The sequence below is a fragment of the Canis lupus genome, chromosome 3 (genome assembly GCF_003254725.2).
Source record: "Canis lupus dingo isolate Sandy chromosome 3, ASM325472v2, whole genome shotgun sequence".
Classification (NCBI taxonomy): Eukaryota; Metazoa; Chordata; class Mammalia; order Carnivora; family Canidae; genus Canis; species Canis lupus.
Genome location: NC_064245.1, coordinates 19,849,710 through 19,870,070, shown reverse-complemented (window position 1 = coordinate 19,870,070; position 20,361 = coordinate 19,849,710). Strand labels below are relative to the sequence as shown.

The window sequence follows — 20,361 nt, the reverse complement described above, 5'->3', positions numbered from 1 at the left end:
TTGTTACAAAAGTATTTGTGATTTAACTATGGGAAACTGCCTGCTTCAGCAAGACTTTTTGCCTGGCTGGTGTGGGCAATAGGAGAAGCAAAGTCCTCATCTTAAGGTTTCCCTCCTGTCAGCCAGCTGAACATGACAGTTGATGAATCCTAAAGGCAAGGTCACGAGTCCTGAGGTTTGCTCTGTGCACTGGCATTTCCCATAGGCCTTTTTATTTTTTATTTTATTTTTTTCCCATAGGCCTTTTTAGTTAGAGGAAGGGTTTCTAAAAGTCCGTTCTGTTGGCATTTATATTTGTTTGGAAGGCTTTTTTTTTCTAAACTAAAATTTTCTTTTTTGAATAAGGAAGCATATTCATATAGTTTATGGATGAACACAATATTAATAAGTATATTATGTTAAGTCTTGTTCTGTCTTGCTTCCTAACCCCTCATTATCTTTGTAAATTTGTTGGTTTTTTTTGCATATGGTTCCCGTGCTTCTTTATGCAAGAACATTCATTGTTTTTGCCTCCTATATTTTTACCAGGAAGATAGCATACTATGTACACTATTCCATTATTGCTTTTTTTTTTTTAGATTTTATTCATTTATTCATGAGAAACAGAGAGAGGGAGAGAGAGAGAGAGAGAGAGGCAGAGACACAGGCAGAGGGAGAAGCAGGCTCCGTGCAGGGAGCCTGATGTGGGACTCAATCCTGGGTCTCCAGGATCACACCCCGGGCTGAAGGCAGCGCTAAACCGCTGAGCCACCTGGGCTGCCCTCATTATTGCTTTTTTAATCTAACAATTTATTCTTGAACATTCCCAGTATATAGAGGCTGTTTCGTTTGGTTTCTTTAAACTGGTGCATAGTATTTCATTGCATTGATATATTACGAATGGTTTAAACATTCCTTTATCAGTGGGCACCTTCTCCATATTTTAGTATCATAGATACTGCAAATGTAGACTTTTGAATACAAACAGGTTTGCACATTCAAGCAGGGGTCTTATCAGTAAAGAAAAGCAAACATACACCATGTGGAATATTTACGGGATAAATGCTGGAGGACTTAGTCTCTTACCATATCTACTGCTTCTAGAAAGGTTTCTCTGTGTAGATACACTTAGTATCACTAGTGGGAAGCTTTAGGATGAGTCCTGCGGAGCGCGGCTTTCTGTGTAAGTAGACTGTGTTCTCTGCAGGGGCGTACCACGAAGCAGGGCAGGGGCATGCCACATGGCCTTTGGGGAAAGAATGTGATGTTGCTAAGAAATAAAAATGCACATTGTAGTCATCCTAGGAAAAATCAGGACTGTGTTGCCTTCTTTTACCATAACTTTAGAGAGTAGATTCATGTTTATTTTGAGTAACTTGTGGGGGAGTAGGGATGCTGATCTCTTCAGTGCTTAGGAACTACCAACATCTTAATTGGGCTTCAGAGCAGCCCTCTGAGTTTAGTGATAGGTGAGAAAATCGATACCTAGATCTCACTTGACAGATCCTTCTTAGCGTGGGAGGGATAAAGTTGGTCTGATTATCGACCACGAGGCTGGATGACTCTGGAAAAATTGCATCTAGTGTCATGGAGCAGGGAGGTAAGGTAGGTCAAGCCGTTGGCGGAAAGGTACTCAATATATGTCAGCAGCTTGCCTTGCCTCACGCACCAGCCTCAGCGTCAGTTGTGTCAGGTCGCCTGCCTGGGCCAAGCAACCTTCCTGGCATTGGTGCTCTCTTTAAGGAGGGGAGGGCAGGGCAAGGGAACTGACATGGAGCCAGGATTTCTGGTGGTGGAGTGTTGGGTAAAGGGCTTTCTGAACTACCTTCTGCTCATGCTGGAGTCGCCCCACTGGTAGTTCCTGTGTCCTTTCCACCTGGCTCTTGCCCAAGTTACCGGATTCAAAGGGTGACTGTCATCACCATTTGGCGCTAGAGTAGAAGTTGGCTGCTAGGCTTGAGGATTTCAGGACTGGAGATTGTTCCTCGAGTCTGAGCCCGTCAACTGGGTGTGATGGAGCTGGTGGTCTGGCGCGGAGGCCACCAAAACCAGGAACTACTCTAGACCCAGAACCTACGAGCACCTCCTCTGTGTTTTCATGACTGTAACCTCTGCCTGCGAGAGGAGAGGGTGAAGGAATAGCTTTATTTTTGCTGATAGAGCCAGTTGCTCTCAGGAAGTAAGAACAGTGGGAATTCAAGGGAAACAACCAGAGGGAAGCCCGCTTGGCTTTCCTCTTTCATCACAGCCACGGCTAGAAGTTGATCCGTAAGGGTAACGTAGGGAAGACGCCACAGGGACATGCACACAGAGTGGAGAAAGGACTTAACTCACACAACCAACACTCAGAAACGCTGGTCGAATAATTTTCCTTTACCAGGTTTAGTAACTCAGACTCCCAAACACCTCTGAAGTGAAGGAATCCCGCAGGAATTGGGCCTAGGGGCACAAAACGTAATCCTCTGGCTGTTGGTGGGGATGGTTCACGTCCGCTCCTGCTCCCTGCGGTCTCCCCTGACCCACCAACATGCCCCGGTGCCGCCTGGCCTTTTCACAACCTTCTCCTTTACCCTTGGCTCTGCTGGCCCCTCACGCCAGCTCGCTTCTTTTAATCACAAACCTTGTGAAAGATTTGTTCACACCTGCTGCCCGAAATTTCACAACATCTGCTAGACAGCCTCTCTCCCACACCATTTTATTGAAATGATTCTTAGAGAACACCCGAGGCCAAAGTGTCCCTTTCTCCATTGCCCTTCTTTGTGATCCTAACACAACATTTGACCTCGTTTTTTTTTTTTTTTTTTTAACCTTGGAACCTCTTCTTGCCTTGAGAGCACACTTTGGCTTTCCTTCTGCCTGAGTGCTCCTTGACCTCACAGGTTCTTTCCTCTCTATGGTCGCCCCTCACAACATTCCCTTCTAAGCCTACTTCTTCCGTCACCCTTGACCTTCCCCTTGACAAGTCCATTTCACGGTCATGGTGTTCACTGTTACTTCCCTGTTAATAACATCCAAAGCTTTATCTTCAGCATTAACCGGTATCCTGAGCTCAAGTCTGCATTTACAGCATTCTCATCTGCTACTTGGATATGGAAGTGAAGCCCAACACGCTGGAAAGTGACTTAGTTACCTTCCTCACATGGCAGCAAGCTCTTCTCCATTTGCCCTCTGGACATTACTATGATCCTAATCATTTAAGCTTAAAACTGTAAACTTTACAGGTCTATCATCGCACCTGCCATTAATCTCCTCACTTTCTGAATTTTGACAGTTCCATCTCTTCTAAATCTTTCATTTAATTGCTTAAACCCCAGACTTCTTAACTTGCAATTACATAATCAGATCTCGGACAACTCTTCCAGTCTTGTCTCTTACTGCTCCTCTGCTGTTTGTTTAAAAACTTGGGAGCATCCTGGGTGAAATCTAAAACTGGCTCCTGTACGTGCAGAGCAAGGAGAGAACAAAGGGGCAGAGCACTCCAGATCTGCAGGTGGCAGGGGTACTAAGCAAGGGGACTTATCTATGAAGCTGGTCCTTGATGGGGTAAGACTAGTAAATCTCCACACCACCCTGCCAGGATCTTAAGTTTATATAGTGGTTTTAATTAACTAGGTATTCAGTCAGGCCTACCGTCCAGCTGGACTCAACAACACGTTGCTTTCTCAAGGCTGTGTCCTTGGAAGTGGCTCCACTATGGGAATGGTGGTGGGGAGTGTACCTTCTATGGACAAGGACGGGAGTGAGGATGCTCTGATTGTCTGGGTCCAGCTTGCAGGTCGGCTGTCACGTCCTCTTGATGACCTTCTCTGACACCTACACATGGCCATGCTTTATCCAAACAGGATGGGCCACCATTCCTGTAAATTTTTCTCTTGTTTTCCCAACTTTGTGCCTTTATAACTATTAGTTCCTCCTATAGAATTCTATTCCTATAGAATGCCCTCATCTAGGACTAGTCATAGATTGTGGGGCTCAGTGTGAAATGGAAGTGTCCCCTTTTCAAAAAAAGCAGGGAAAAGATGCCTTGAAGTTTACTAAAAAGCTTTCCACTTTTTTCTGTGTATCTCCTCACATAATCGGACTTCACTTACAGATCAGACTCAAAGATGAAATTATCAAGATGGTGACAGTAGAGCATGAAACTAAGTGTGGGGCCATGTGTGACTGCAGAGGTCACATGCCCACTAATTAGTCCTGCCCTCACCCATCTGGGCTTTTCTCCAGCCTACTCACCCTCCAAAGACAAGTCTAAGGCTGCCTCTGCTGGGCAGATTAGGAAGTGTCCGTGCTCTGCTCCGCTCTGCACATCTCTCAAGTGGTTCCTTCCTAGCACTTTGCAGAAGTCTCTGAGAACAGTTTCCACTCCCTAGGAGTCTTTTATTTATTTTTTTTTTTTCCTAGGAGTCTTTTAATCTATTAGTTTATAATAGCTGATAACTTTTTTTCTTAAGAGCAAAGGCTACATCTTCATTCATCCTAGGAGTCACCACATGAATTACACATAATAAATGGTTAATAAATGTTTACTGACAATGAATAAAAAGAACAGAGATAAGAGCACGGCTATCTCGAAGCCACATGCAATGCTTCTCCAGGCTGCATTCTTTTTTCCATCAGAGCAGGAACCACCTAGCCCACTAGCCCAAATTCTTCAGGTGGCTGGCCAGTACCTTCTTGTTTTCCCTTTCAGTTCCTAAATTAGTCTTTTTGTTGTCTTTCTAAGGACATTCCCTTTGGAAATTATCATTGAATTTTGGTAATGTGTATATTAAGTTTCAAAAAATTATGAGTTTACTTTTTTTTTCAAGAATTTAGATAAATGCCTATGGTTCTTTTGTTTTGCTTAAATAAACTATTTTTTTTAAAGATTTTATTTATTTATTTGAGAGAGTGACAGAGCAAGCATGAACAAGCTGGTGGGGGATGGGCAGAGGGAGAGGGAGAAGCAGACTCTCCTCTGAGCAGGGAGCTGATGCGGGGCTCGATCCCAGGACCCTGGGATTATGACCTGAGCCGAAGGCAGATGCTTAACCACCTGAGCCACCCAGGCGCCCCTAAAGAAACTATTTTTGATGAAGAAAAAAAATAAATCTGGAGAAATACTTTCTACACATCTTAGTTTATAAATAATTTACTTTACTGTGTGGTAGTGTTTTTCAGAATGACTTTTGGAAAAATCTCTGTGTTTAAGCAAGTTATCCAAGATCTTTGTGGAACTATTTTGATAAAAAAATTGAGGGTGTTATACGCCAGTAAGGAATTGTTGAACACTACATCTGAAATCAATGATGTAGTATATGTTGGCTAACTGAATTTAAATTAAAAAAAAAAAACAAACAAGTTGAACCACTTGATAAGAACGTTGAATTGCTTACACTGGCTGAGTCCATATATCACCCCAAGAAAAGTGATCCAATTTACACCTTTCCCTCCAAAACACAAATTTTCCCCCTTTTCTAAGTATTTTGAGCTGGAAACTCAGAATGCTCACTTGCATTTGTGGGAGAAGCTGCTTTTCACAAACACGAGTAAGTGGAATAAATTTAAACAGCAAAAGATTAATAAAAAAAATGCACCACAGACACTGCATCACTAAGAAAGCCAGTAACTTTACTGAATTGTCTGCAAAATACAAATTATACCTTATTTCCAGCAGGAGAAACTTTTGAAAATTCCCCACTTTTATTCACTACAGACAGCTGAATTAAGTCCCTTGAGATACACAGATGTGGTTTAACTTAGTTATAACATCTTGTCATCTAGTGGCGACAAAGTCCAGCTTATGCCGCTGTGAGCCTCTATTTGAATATTTGTTGCAAATGCTTGTATGCCCTCATTTACAAGCTATTTTAATTACTGTCATGTAATGGAAACAAGTCCCCAGAAAAAGAAAAAGAAGAAAAATGATACAGCAAACCATCTGAAGCAATCCAAGTCCTATGCCTACAGTGACCCAGGTTTACTTTGCTCCAAGAGAACACTGGTACTGCATTCAAACCACAACAGAATCCATCACTTAGCTGACCTCTCTGAATTAAACTGAGGTATGAATCAATTTGAGGTATGAATAGGGAAGGCAAAATGCAATACCCGATTATGAAAAATAACCAAAATGGACAAATTGAATGTAGAAGATATGTGGCTTGGATTGCTCCACATCTTTGGTTAAAACATATTAAGAAAAGCCTTTAATTACATCTGTAGTCTGAAGCATTCTAACAGACACCAGTATTCCATCAATCTTCAAAAGATCTGTAGTGGCAGGAAATTAACGCCATATAAGTGACGACATCACAGCAGATGGCACAAATGGGAACAGATGAAGTATGCCATGCTTAGGCAACAGCCTTTATTGAGGGTTCAAGTGGCTGCTTCTTTAAAAAAAATTTTTTTTAAAGAAAGAAAATACAAAGCATTTACCCTCTGAAAAAATAAACAAAAGCATAAAGGGGGCAAAAAAAACAAAAACAAAAACAAAAAAACAAACCCCGCTAGCTCTAAATTGAAAGATGGGTATGTAAGAAAAACAAATACATAATAGTGTGAGAGGGCAGACATTCTTTTAAAGAGTGTATTGGAATTCTTTTTTTTTTTCTCACTTTAGTCAACCTTAAATTGATCTGAGGATGATAGGTATTTTCATATTCATCATTACAAAATGCTAAATTCCACCTTTGGGAAAAAAATAAGCCATTTTACTAAAAAACACAATTTTAAAAAAGGTTGAAATGAACAGCCTTCCACTCACCAATGCATACAATATACAGGTTGTGCAGCTTCCCTATATTGCATCAGTGTTACCAGTATTTAAGCTTAATATTACCAAAAATCTTTGAAAATAGGATTAGCTATAACAATATCTGTAGCTGTGTAAAACGCTACTTATGGTTCTTTTACTTGCAATGAAGAATGTTGCCTAAAATGTTACTCTAGGATGGGTTATGTAAAATAAGACTCCCTCAGGGCTCTGCCCTAAACTCCTGAATACAAAGGATTTACCGTGATAAAAACCCAAAACCATACTAGCTTTGCAAATACAATAAATGGTAAATTACAGATAAGGTAGAAGGGTAAAGATAGACAGTGATTGTTTACAGAAAGTGACTCATCACAATCAAAATTGTGCTTTTTCTCATTAAATCATCTTAAAAAAATTCTCAGATTATCCCTTCGCTATCTTGCTACCACTTTATATGAATTCAGTAGCGGGAACAAGAGATGACTGGCATCCATTTTCAAGTGATTCTGTTCTTTTTCATGTTCTTATAAAACTATTGTCAGAACTGCTATAAATAGCCAAGGCTTCTGCTGGTACTTTAGCTTACTTTATCTTCAGCATTATAAATTCACTTTTCCTTTGTTGCTGAGGCAAATTGCAGGTAAAAAAATTAGTATGGCTATTTTTTCATATTTTCACATAATGACCCTTTCCCACCCACTGGTAAATTTCTGCTGATATTGATAAAGTGTTTTGAAATGACAAAGAACATTTGTGACATGTTTGCATATTTTATACACATCAAGTTATAAGGATGGTTGTAAGGATGGGATCAAGTCTATGGTGAGGAAAATGACTTTCTTAGATTTCCCCCCACGTGTGAATATGTATGTGCGCGCGCATGTGTGTGTGTGTGTGTGTGTGTGTTTTCAGGGATGATCCTCTGTTTTTCCTCTGCATAAATGTTTTTCTTTCATGTTCCATGGATACCTCAAGTAGTGGGATATATGGAAAGGTTGATAGACATTTTTTCTTTTGTTTTTAGTATACAAAACGTTAATACAAGGCAGGCTAGTATCCTATATGGATACAACCAAAGGTGTGATGTGGTCTAATTGTGGATTTCAGATCAAGTTAAGAAAAATACAGCCTGGTTAGTAAGGTCTCTTGGCTTTTGCCACCCAGCGGCAGCCTTTTATGGTGAGAAACACATAGCAACTATGCAAGTGAAAGAAAAGAATGGATAAGAAATGTCCTACACGTGCGATAGCAGTGTCGATCTTACTGTCTGGATCTTCGTTGCTGTGTATGTCAATGCACATGAGTGGAGATGAATCGACAGATCTTCACATTCCAAGAGAAGGAAAATCACTCCTAGATTGAAATCTCTTTTAAACAATATATATCAACTTTTTTTTTATGGCACTCACTTTTTAAAGGGTCTGAAAATTAATCCCTTATAGACGAATATTAGACAAGAGTCATCGTTATTTCTTGAAAAATTTAAAAAAAGGGACATAGAGAGGTTCTTTAATGGGATTTCTTGAAATGGCTATTAAATCTCTTTATTGAAGAAAAAAAATAGATGACATACATGCTTTATGCAGAAGTGACAATTGGGGGTCCTGACACACCGGGATTGTTCAACAGCCCTATATTGCTGACAAGATTGTTGAGGGTCAGTTAAAATAACTAAAAATGGATGACGAAGCAACTATCCCTTTACCTGCTTCCTTCTTGTCTAGCACCCAGTCTTTCACTTTTTTCTTCTGTGGGAATTTATAACTTATGCGTCGAGTAAACGCCATATCACTTGTTTCTAGGGCCATATTTGCAGGACATGTGCCCCAACACAGCTTTTCTATTCTGGGCATGTTTCTAAAAAGTGTCTCAGATTCTAGGCTGAAAACCAACCAGATAATTTAGGATACGGGCAAGTTAGGGTATGCACTTACTGAATTCCAAGATGCATGGTGAAATGGTGAGATCAGAAAGGGGCCCTGCATTTGATAATAATGCAAAAACAAAAACAAAAACAAAAACAAAATAGCATGAAAGAAACTCATTAGTATATACAATGGATGTCAGTTGACCCAATAGATTGCTAATGTATTAAAAACAATTTAGGGTGTTGCAATGTGATATGTTCTAATCCCACAGGTTATCCTTTTGACAGCTGACCTTGAACTTATAAAATGTATGCAGAGTAAAAGAAAACAGAAAGAAAATAGTTACTCAAATGTGCAACTGCACAAATATACCCCCCTCCCGCTATTAAGATAACAAAACTTCTGCTATTACCATAATATTATATATATTAGAAAGCTATACACAAGCATGTTAATTTCACAGATTTTTTAAAAGATTCTTAATATTTTATATAATTAGAAATACACATTTCAAAAACAAAACTTCTACAAAGAGAAAACAGTTATCTTGGTTAGCAAAGCATGGAGTTCCTCATGGCTTAGGGTAGTGCTTTCTATACAAAAAGTCCTTTTTGGTTTTTTACAGGACTGTTTAAAATATTAGCGAAGCTATCAAGGGGGAAAAAAACACATTTTGGCTTAAGTAAACTACAAAAAGCCACAAATGCTTTGCAAACTCTGTCTTACCTTTTATATGAAAATAAGCAAAATGTAATGTACATATTTTTATATTTTTATTTAATAAGAGATGCAGACCCAGATTTATTTATTTATTTAATTAAATACGTTAGCCCTCAAACTCCACATTTTTTTTTTTTTTAAATAGGTATGGTCCTCTTTTAATGGTCGTTGATCCTTTTTAATGAGTGCCATACGCCAATGATATGCGTGCAGGTTTGTGAGCGCGTTCTCGGGATGTTAGGTGACCTGGTGTGTTCCTAACATTTACCAATGGCCACCCTTTGCCGGGTCTGTCCAAAACATCTATACATTTTTCTATATGTTGCATAACAGCTGCTCTCTCTTTCAGTAAAGATCTGCCGCTTTTGGCAAATGTTTCCTTTTGTCTATTTACATGTAAATAACGTTGAACCTGCAACATGACACTATCTATTGTAACATACATTTTGCAAAGGAGCACAACAGTGAAAAGAAGTTAGCCTTAAAATCTATTTTGTACAAGTGTTCTGTTGTACAACTCAAGTGCTAAGCTTATCTCAGCATTTCTGTTTATCTTTATACTGTATCACTGAGGCAATTTAAAAGTACTTTTACAAAACAGAGTACCTGACTTTTTTTTTTTCCACACACAGCACATATAATGCATATCGACCCCCCTTCCCCATTAAGGTATAGCACACACACACACTGCAAGAAAAAAAAAAACTATTAAGTAATAATCTGATCATGTTGCCCATCCTTCAGAGAGTCGCATGCGCTTGACTGAGGGACTTTCCCTTTCGTCCGGCGAAGGTCTGGTGAGTCCAATGGGGGAGTGGAATTCATTCCGGTGATCCTCTCGGTCGCTCCCGTCGTAGGAACTGCTACAGCTGCTCAAGCTGTCAACAGGAGACCTCCCCGCCTCGTGGCGCGTGTGTTGTGGGTATCTCGAAGGGGTGGTGGTACGGTCTCTAGGAGGAGAAACAGGTTCTGACTTGATGTTGAGGCTTTGAGTAGAAGGCAGGGAGAGATTTGAACTCTGAGATAAATGAGTGCTAGTGCAAGCTCTGTAGGAGGAAAGGAAACCCAGTTACAGATGGAGGAGGCCTGGAGCCCCCAGGAACTCACAATTACATCAAACATCAGCTTCAAGACTCGCATAGACACCGGAGCATGCCCAGAGGGAGGAGAGCAGTGCTTGGAAGCCCTCGGGGGGCAGCGCCTTCTCAGGGCCACTGCCAACGCCTGGGAGTAATTACAGGATTTCCCAGGATTTCCCAGGGCCAGGCCTCGTGAATCAGACCTCTAGTCTCTGACAGGCTCCCTACACATCCAGGTTACTGGCTCAGAAAGGCTTAACACCACATGCTGGAAAAAGCATTTTCTGTGTCCATGGGATTTCTCCCTAGACTAGTTCCAAACTATAACCTAAGATTTAAGATACAACTTTGAGCTTTTGAGTGAGACCCCTTTGATTTCCTAATGCCCGTGTGTGGAAATGATTGGAAAAAGCCTGTTATGGATACAAATGCTTCTCTCCATGTAATAAGCACATACACGTGAAGTTGTATGATCTTCAGAGAAAGTGTAGACAGTTCAAATTTCAAATGAATGAATCCATGAAATGCTACATTGAACTGTATCTGGTGAAGAGCTTGGAGGGGGATACGATGGGAAGCAGGGTGAAAATTATCTGCAGGACAGTTTAGCGTTGGCTTAAAAACACTTTGACTTCCTACGCCACTAAGACTGGTCAATAGGCTGCCTTCATCCTTTTGCAGCTACGTGGGATGCAAGTAGCGACTCTTTCCCACAAATACCTCAACTTCATTACTGCGAGGCTCTCCCTGCTGGGGTACTTAGTAGGGTATCACTCATCTTAGAGTTATAATTGGCAAGAGTTGAGGAACCTGGATTGTCTAAGGCTGTTGTAAAGAAGGATCTGGTGTGATTTTATTGTGTTTATAAGCCTTAATCCTCATTTATTCCAGGAGAGTGTAACTTTCCCTTCTTCCAAAATGTGGAAGAATTTAGGTACTTGAAGCTCTGGAGGGAAAAGCATTAAGCCCTTAAGTGTAGATTAGCAACCGCAATGACTTTGATCAGGATAAACCAGAAGAACACTGCCGACATCAATTTTAAGATGCTCTTACTGCTCTTGGATTCTGATCGCACTGACATTGGTGGCTAGAGTCAGCATTACCTGCCCATATTGTCAAGAACGTACAGATCTCTCTTCTAGTGAGGAGTCACAGTGAAGAATAATCCATACAAATACCCCCGTTCCAAACAAAGGAAAGTGAGCCTGTCTATTCATGGATGTGATTATGTTAACTTCCAAGTGGAGAGAATTAGATGACAAAAAGTCATTATGAGCAGTGAGAGAATGGGTATATATTTCAGAGGAAAAAGTGGAATTTACTTGGGGCTGGCTTTTTGGGAGATGCGCTTCAGGCTCAAGATGTATAGAGATATAAAATTAGTCAAAAGGAGTTTATCTTTGAGTGATGTTTTATACAAAAGCACCACCTACTGGCAAAGAATTACTTTCCTTCTCTTATTAATAGATGAGCTAATGTCTAGAATGACCTAAAGGAGAATTACTGGACTCCCTATTAAGCCTTTCTTTCTCTGGCTTTTATGTTATAAAATCAAAACAGTCTTAACATTTATATCAAGTTACCACATTGAGTGCCTATGATTGTCAATCACCTGCTTATACTCGTCATCATTTGTTTGTGGTTTTTATTTTACAGTCTATATTAGTAATTTTTTACAAGTTTAATTAAATAATCTTCAAATCAAGAAGATATTAAGACAGAGTTAGGGGAAACCCCTGTATTTCAAATGGACCCATAGTGGTGGGACTATTTTATCTTGGTTCAAAGTTACTTAATGATTCGTTTTGATGTCAGAGGAAATCATCTTTTGATTTCTGGAAGAAAGAATTTTCCTGGCTCTCGATAAGAAAGACTATTTCACTAAAATTTAATTAAATGCTTCTACCACGAATCACACACTTTTTAATAATGAACGTCAATTAGGAGTCTGAAAACAAAGTGGCATATCTACAAATACTTTTGGCTGCCCTTTGACATTTAGATTGCTTCTTCGCAGGCAGGGAGAACATGGACAATTAGAAAAAAATTTGGTGAGCTGGACTAGTATAAGAAGTTAATCTGGATAAATCAAAGAAAAAATAGTATAATCAAGATGCTGTTTGTTTCATACAGCTTTTAGAAGCTGCATCATCTACTCATTTACTGTATCTCCCATTGTGAACTGGCTTGTATAGGTGTTGCTGCATCTTTTCCCCATAAGAGATATAACACTTATTGCTTATCTCTTCCTATAAACAAATAGGCTAGATCCTAAGTTTTCTTTTTGGTGGCATTTCATTTGACACTGAAAGCATAAATGAAGCATTTTGAGTAGTTCTGGGGACACTAAATCCACAGTAATGAAATGTACGTGATGAATGAGATTCAGCTTCATTATACTGTGGTATAGGATTCCAAATAGAATGAAATGTAATTGGCTAGTCTCTGTTATCAAACTATTATCTTGAAAAGAAGAAGCATTAAAAATCACTTAGCTGTATACATGCTAGATTCAGATACAAGCATGTTGGTCTGCTTGTTCTTGAGAACAAAATTTTTATAGACATGTAATTGTGAAATACTCCATGTGTGTGGGTGAGAAAGAGGTGGGTGGGGAGACAGAAGCCAGAGATGCAAGTTGCCCATATCAAATCCTGCTGCAGGTTTTCATCTACTACAGATGTCTTCCAACTGGGAAAACACCTACCCTTCCCCATAATTGTTCAGAAATGAAACATGACTGGATAGTTTTATTCAAATTTCTTACTGCCTCCGCCCAGAAATTAGACTATCAAACTATATTTAACTTAACCTTTTAAAAGTTGTCTTTAAACACCCACATCAACAAAGATGGTGTATAGAAATGCTTCCAGAAAACAGGCTGCCCTTTTCTTAAGGTGATATGAGAAAAAAAAAAAAACACTTAGAAATTTCAGGGGCATCTTCTCAAATATTCATATTCAAATGACTGTCACTAACCCTTGATGGCAAGTTCCTTCTGCCAGTCAACTCTGCTTCCTACATCAAATCAAAGTATGTCATTTATCTGACTTGGTTAGATAAAATCAGATACTAGATAGAGTTAAAAGTAAAGCTTCAAAGAGTTAAAGGTATTTCCATCAAAAAAACATGAAGAGCTCTTTTACACTCTTAATTTTAGAAAAGAACTGTGGTGACCATCTTGGGCTGCTGGGAATATTCACTTTGGAGGAGCTGAAATATATTCTGCTCTACTTTGAACACTTATCTATCCAAAGGAATGTGAGCCCACCACACAAGAACATGAGGATACTATAGCCTAAAAAAATACTGATTTTTAAAATTAATTCACACTGTAAGGAATTAAGGCACCTCACATATTTTATTTTACATAGATATTACAACTTGGGATTTAAAAAGATAGTTTAACAATTATGTGAACATGGGCTACTCCCTCTCAAGGAAACTCCTTTTGAAAAAGCTACCCGTGTGTGTGTGTGTGTGTGTGTGTGTGTGTGTGTGAAACAGAGAGAGAGAGAGAGAGAGAGAATGAGAAAGAGAGGAAGGAAGAAAGGAAAGGAAGGAAGGAAGGCTGGCCCAAATTAGAAGGACTGGAAGGGGTATCCTATCTATTTGAGGGATAAGGGAAGTGATTAAGTGCAATAAAAACTCCTAGACTTAAATCTGAGTCAAATTATGCACCATGAGAACCGTTGCTGAAAGAAACCGGAACTACACAAAATGCTTCATCCTTGGCTGACGTAATTTGGTTTCTCTCTAGGCCAGTTCTCTCCTTTCTCATTGACTGAAGCCTTTATTAAGGGCAGCAGAGAATTGGATCCTTCCCATGCAATTTAGGGGACTTTTAAGATTATAGTATAGTTAAAATACATAAATAAATGTGTTTTATATATATAATGCAAATTATCAAGTGTTACTAAACACAAAGAAAGCCATATTCAGAGAAAATAATACGGCTTTTGACATTGATAATTTCTTTTTTTTTTTGACATTGATAATTTCTAAGGAAATTTAGTCCTCTAATGGATGAATTTTGTGAAAAATGAGAAGTGAACAGCTGCCTTTACTTTTGCCAAGAAGCAAGTACAGTGGATTCACTGCTTTGCCACGGCAGTGCAATGCCGCATGTGTGTGTTTTAAGATGGCCTGGATGGTATCGTGCAGTTAGTGATAATTAGCTTAAACAGTTATTGCAGTAAGTGTCTACTTGCATAGTTAACAATTCTGAGAAAATTTAAATCTCCTAAAAAGAGAAACTCTGTTGCTGATTAATATTTAATAGATCTTCAAAGTTAATCTTTTAAGAAAGCACAGCAACAGTGTCGTGTGAATTTATTTTATTGCTTACATGACAGGTCAGGTTTTCAACAATAAGGATTAGTGAGCAGGATACACATAAGCAAACAGTGAATGGGAGAAGACTGCATTACTGGAGCACTAACCCAGGTGAAATCAATTCAACAAGAAAGCTAGGAGGGCACGGAGGGTAAGAGATGAAGTTGTGATGTCAATCAGTGATCTTTATTCTAATCAGTGTTTTATTCTCATTATGTCTTTAGAAACAGAAGTCTAGAGCTAGCTAACTATTTTAGCCAAATGGCTCAGAAGAAAAGTAAAAGTGAGGCAGATATATAGAATGTTTCTAAAATATAAACTCTCATGTTTCAATATTTTATACCTCCCTAATATTTTCTTCTGAAGATTAATTGGTTAGTAAGTTACTAAACTTAAAGTCAGATCTTTGATTCACATTTTAAACTTAAAAAAACTCTCTGTTTTACAAGTAGCGTGAATTACGAATTTGGGGCTTTTTAAAGGTTTGAACATTTCCATAGATAAACGACAGGAGTCATTTTTTTCCAATAAAGACATTTCTCAAAATTACCACAAGGGGGCAGAAATACACATATTCTGATTTCAGAAAACAACAGAAATTATTTTTATACCCAAATTTAGATAATTAGTATATGTATGCATCTATACACATATACTTATATTTGTATGATATCTATAAACATATAACCTTATGAGGAGTATTTTATAAACATGAAATCAATAGAATAGTAGATCCTACAAATACTAAGATTAGCATCCATTATGTGGTGAATGCTGAGTGATAAGGATTCACAAATATCTCAAAAATTTAAAGAACTTATAAGTGTCTTCTTATGTCCCACATGAGCTATATGAAAAGTTAACTATGAAATTTTTTTCACTGATTGAAGTGGAAACCAATATAGCTTAAAACGATAGGGAAATAATTTATCTCATTATCACAGAGCTCCGTTCCTCTTAAAATATAAGAAAAGTAATATTTAACCTACTTGAAAATATACTGATCTGATAATTTCACATTTTGATTAAGTAGAATTTTACATCCTTTAATGGGACACCAGAGCACAGTATTTAGAGACTGCTTTTGTCATTCAAGAACACATTCTCAAAGTGTTTTATAAAAGAAATAATATTGCTTACCCCAGTTGACTGAGGGCGGATGGCGGCATGTTATGTAGGTGTTGCTGTTGCCAGCCAGTTACTGACCCAAGATGAAGAGCGCTGGCGGTGTTAAACCCAGACAGAGATGACAGGTCTGCACTACTCAGAGAGTACTCTAGAACAATAAATAAAAAATGAAGGAAAATGCTTAATTTGAAAATTATCGAACGGCAAATAAGCATTTCCAGTTTAAAAATATTCTATTAGTATTATTTAATGATTACTGTAAATTTTCTTACTTTGGGGGCAGAAGGGCTGATAAAGCATCAGGAGCAATTTTAATTTAAAAGAGATATATCATATACCCAAAATAAGTATTCCATGAAAGCTTTGAAGTATTACAGCTTGCAAAATTGGTTTATTAGAACTACAATCTGGCACTACAGTATATATGTATTTGATGATCTAGAAATGTTTTTTAAACAATCCTGAGAAAGTGAGCTTTCTGCTACATCAAAGAAATAGTGGCTCATTTTCCTTGAATCTGGTCTCTTACATTGAATTCAGGTTGGGTTAATAAAACTTTCAGTCTCTTAAGAAAGAAAAATATGGATATTCACTTTGTCTTAGAAACAAATAGGTAATGGTATGGTCTCTGGACACCACAGGTACTAACTAAAGCTTCCTAATAGACTAAAAGGTACTATCTTTTTTTAAATCTTGCTTTTTAATAAAAAGTATTTAATGTACTATCTGAACATGGCAAAGCTACTCACCGGTACCATATGTTGTTGAAATGGCTGATGGATATCCTCCCATCCCTTGTCCTGGTAAAGTAGGAGTTGCTACGGAAACCACTGGGGTAGCCAATGACTGAGCAGACTGGGAGTTATTTATCCTTTGATTCTTTTAAAGTAAATAAAGAGACATTATTGATACAATTTTTTTAAGTTAAAAATGTTAGATTTCAGTACTAGTTTTGCATATAAAGAGATAAGTTGGTACAAATCTCATGAAATTAATCATTTAACATGTGTCTCTATGAACTCTGCCAACCCTATCATTTACAATCCTTCAAGAGACCAGTTGTTGCCATAGTAACCCATTACATCAGTATCTCCTAGGCAACTGAACTAGTAACAAGTACCATAAGCTTTATTATGGGTAAAAAACAGACTATGTTGAAAACTGATGAAATATGTATACTGTACTCCATTGTTTCAGTTTTTATTCAAATGCAAATTAAAAAAATTAAAATCAACCACGGTGGTTTTTATGCTCAGTTCTATACACAGCAGAGCAGATGGGCAGAAGTTCATGCCACACTCTGACCAGCAGGTGGTGCTCTGACCACTTTTTTCAGATTCATCTAAACTTCCCTCCGAAGGAGATGGCAAAGCAGCTAACATGTATATTTAACTCCTTACAGCAAGAAGATTAAAGATTCACATACATTTAAAGATCATGAGGCGTTAATTCTTAGAAAAATAAGCATCTTCGTGGTTTATACAATTAAGGAAATTATTTTTGTTAGAATTTTACTATAAATCCTAAAATAAAATTGAAAACATGGTCTTCACTTACAAAGGCTGAGACAGAAAAATAAATAACCTGACATTCTTTTCACCTGTGTGTGATACCTGAAATTAATGGCATTTAAATATGGTTAATGTTGACATACTATGGCAACTTCTGAAATCTTCCCGGTTTACTAAAGCCACTCCACCTAAAAGTCATCTTGGGTTTCTCCTTACATGTGCCATTTAAGGGAAGTACTCTTACTACTTACCAAAAGCAGGTCGACATCCTCAGACTGAGAGCATGGGGAAGGAGTTTTATTAATTAGTGTCTGTAAATATTTATAATTGGGCAAAATCTTTTCAACAAAAGGCAAAGCATTTTCTGATAGACACAACAGTTTAAACAATTTTAAAACCCAGACTCTACAGATAACTCCTTACAAAGACATTCTTTGTTTCTCTTAATGAGCTGTTTGTCTCAAATGTGAAGACAATCTACCCAGTTTTCTGCACAGGTCAGTGTCTCCACCTTCGTTATTTCAGCACCATGTTTTGAAAAAAAGAAAAAAAAAAAAAAAGGCTGTACTCTGAAACCCCACTTGCCGGAGGAGGGGGGAACTACACCTGGCTGCTGGTGAGAGGCTGTGCTGACCACTCACGGCATCCCTGGGAGAGCATCAGTTTTAAGGAACTTGGAATAAATCTGCTGATAGAGACAGCCTGACATGCATGGCCCACACTGCTTGGCTATGGCCCTGTGGGAGGTTTTATTTATTAGACCCAGTCTTTTCCGAAGGGAACGTTGCATATTATGTGATTTTTTTTTGGTTGATATTCAAAATTAATCTGCACTGTGCCATAATAAACTAATCAGTTTGCAGGACTGTTTTACCCTGAAGCTTGCCACAGAGCACAGAAAGAAAAAAAAGAAATGTGTTTGCAGAATGATCTAAATTTGTCTACTGAATCTTGGTTTTAAATGTTCTCACTCTTAAGCAAAGCTAATTTGGAGAACACTGATGTAAGTCTCTTTGTTGTTGAATTTGGTCCCACAATTATTATCTTTGTCTTAGCCCTGCAGACATAGGAGAAAGAAAAATGATAGAGTCCAGGGATATTATTTATATTTCTTATTTATTTTTTATTTAGTTTTTCTTACAGTGCCCACTTCTTGATGTAAAATATAACCTTTGTTCTCAGAATGCCTAGAATTTTAAAACAATTTGCTTTGGAGAGGTAGTTATTTGTATGAAGCACATATATGGGAAGATGAATTGAGGCAGTGCACAGGCATATGCTATATTAAACATTATCACTGCAATATACTCAAGAAAAGAATGGCCAATTCATAGGAGAATGCTCATTTAGAAATTATGGAAAAGATCTTTGGTTGTCAGCACCTTGAGGACATAACTAGTTCAATATTATGTTATAAAATTCCCTATTCTGTGAGTTTGATTCTACCATTGGTCAAACTCTTTGTGCCATAAGCATAGTAATAAGTAATGATTCTTTCTAATTATAAATTGGAGGCCTTAAAAAGAAATGCTTATTTATTTATTTATTTATTTATTTATTTATTTATTTAATTTTTTGCCCCCAAACAGGAGTTTTATAGTGGAGTTTATTGGATTTTTTTTTTTTAACATGGAAAAGGGAAATGTGAACCAGTTACCAGAAATAATGGCTAAATACAAAGTGGGCTCCAGCAATAGCATGGATATGTTAATTTTCTGGGAGCACCTAAATAATTCAGAATGTTAGAAAAATACAAAAATAGCAAAACATATACAAAACATTATCAACATTTATTTAAAGTGTAGTGTCGCATTACCACTGATGGCATCGTATTCTTGCTGCCTGGTGGAATAAGAACTCGGAGATCTGGTTTACGGTTATTCATCCCTAAATTCATGGGGGGAGGAGATTTTGCTTGCATATTCTTGTTCAAGTTACCAGGTGAGACCAGCAGACCTGGTGAGTTTCGGGGATTGCCATATCCGTTCCCTGTTAACACGAAACAACGAAAGCATTCAGGAAGAAATCTAGACTCAAGTACGATTCTAGATTAAAAGTACTCTACAAGATTCTAGATTAAAGTACTCTACAAGATTAAAAATAAAAGCTTAACAAGGTAAGACATACAACAAAATCTGTAGGATGACCAACAGCCTCTATGTAAAGAGTAACCCAATCAGTGAGTTTTTAAATATTCTCTGAAGATTAAAAATGTTTAATGAGAAGAGAGCTAATATATACCAACTTGCTCAGAAATCAACATATATTTTTTTCCTATTAAAAAATTCATGAAGAAGGTCAGACCTGTGTTCAGGGTCTAAGGAAAGCACAGAGTCGGTCCTGCACTTTAACTGACTAGCTTGGCAGAGGTCTGGCTGGCGTGACTCACTCTTTGGGTTCAATGGTTTGGGTTTTATTTTGTGTGTCTGTGTGTCCTTAAGGGCGCACCAGTAAGACTATAATTTCTAGGACATGCAGGAGGCGTATCCTCTTTCACAGTCGGCTGTTGAGTCCCCGTTTTCTTGGAGTGGTTTCTCCTTATGGTTTTCTTACATCTGGTTTGCCCTCCTCTCAAGTTCAGCTCATGACCTGAAGGCTTGCTTTCCTGCTCACGCAGAGTTTCAAAAGGCAGGATTCCTTCTTAAGAGCTGAAATGAAGGCATGATGCCTCCACTGATGTACTGATTCATCAAGGCACAGAGACAGTCATCTGATGTGGACACTGCAAGGGTTTTCGTAGACATCTGATGTTCAAACCCCTACTAATAGAACTGGATAGCTGAAGGATGCCATTTCTCATAATTCAAAATATACTTCTCCGTGACAGAAGAGCTATGGGGGGAGGTGATGCAAACTTAGCTGACGCACAACGTCTTCTGCTGGCTTTTCCCAATGCCTTTGGAGAGGAAGAGAGACCCACCACCCAATGCAACAATCTTTGCTGGAAAACTAGATAGGTGTTTTCTGAAGGTCTCCAAAGGAGACAGTCAAACCTCAGTGTT

The 20,361-nt window shown here is 38.2% G+C and overlaps 1 protein-coding gene across 42 annotated transcripts in view; it reads right to left on the bottom strand.

The window, feature by feature from the left end:
• Positions 1–5,568: 5,568 nt before the first annotated feature.
• The window catches only part of MEF2C (myocyte enhancer factor 2C), a 169,021-nt gene continuing 154,228 nt past the window's right edge, over positions 5,569–20,361 (bottom strand). For 20 of the 42 annotated variants that reach the window (XM_025438537.3, XM_025438536.3, XM_049108263.1 and 17 more), the window contains 5 exons: positions 19,176–19,348; positions 17,611–17,634; positions 16,598–16,727; positions 15,861–15,996; positions 5,569–10,352 (listed from right to left, as the gene is read on the bottom strand). In XM_025438537.3, coding sequence (XP_025294322.1) covers positions 10,031–10,352; positions 15,861–15,996; positions 16,598–16,727; positions 17,611–17,634; positions 19,176–19,348 — 785 coding nt within the window. In that variant the 3' untranslated portion in view covers positions 5,569–10,030. The remainder of the gene's footprint in view (positions 10,353–15,860; positions 15,997–16,597; positions 16,728–17,610; positions 17,635–19,175; positions 19,349–20,361) is intronic. The other 22 variants (XM_049108267.1, XM_049108266.1, XM_035714431.2 and 19 more) reach the window with 3 other exon arrangements.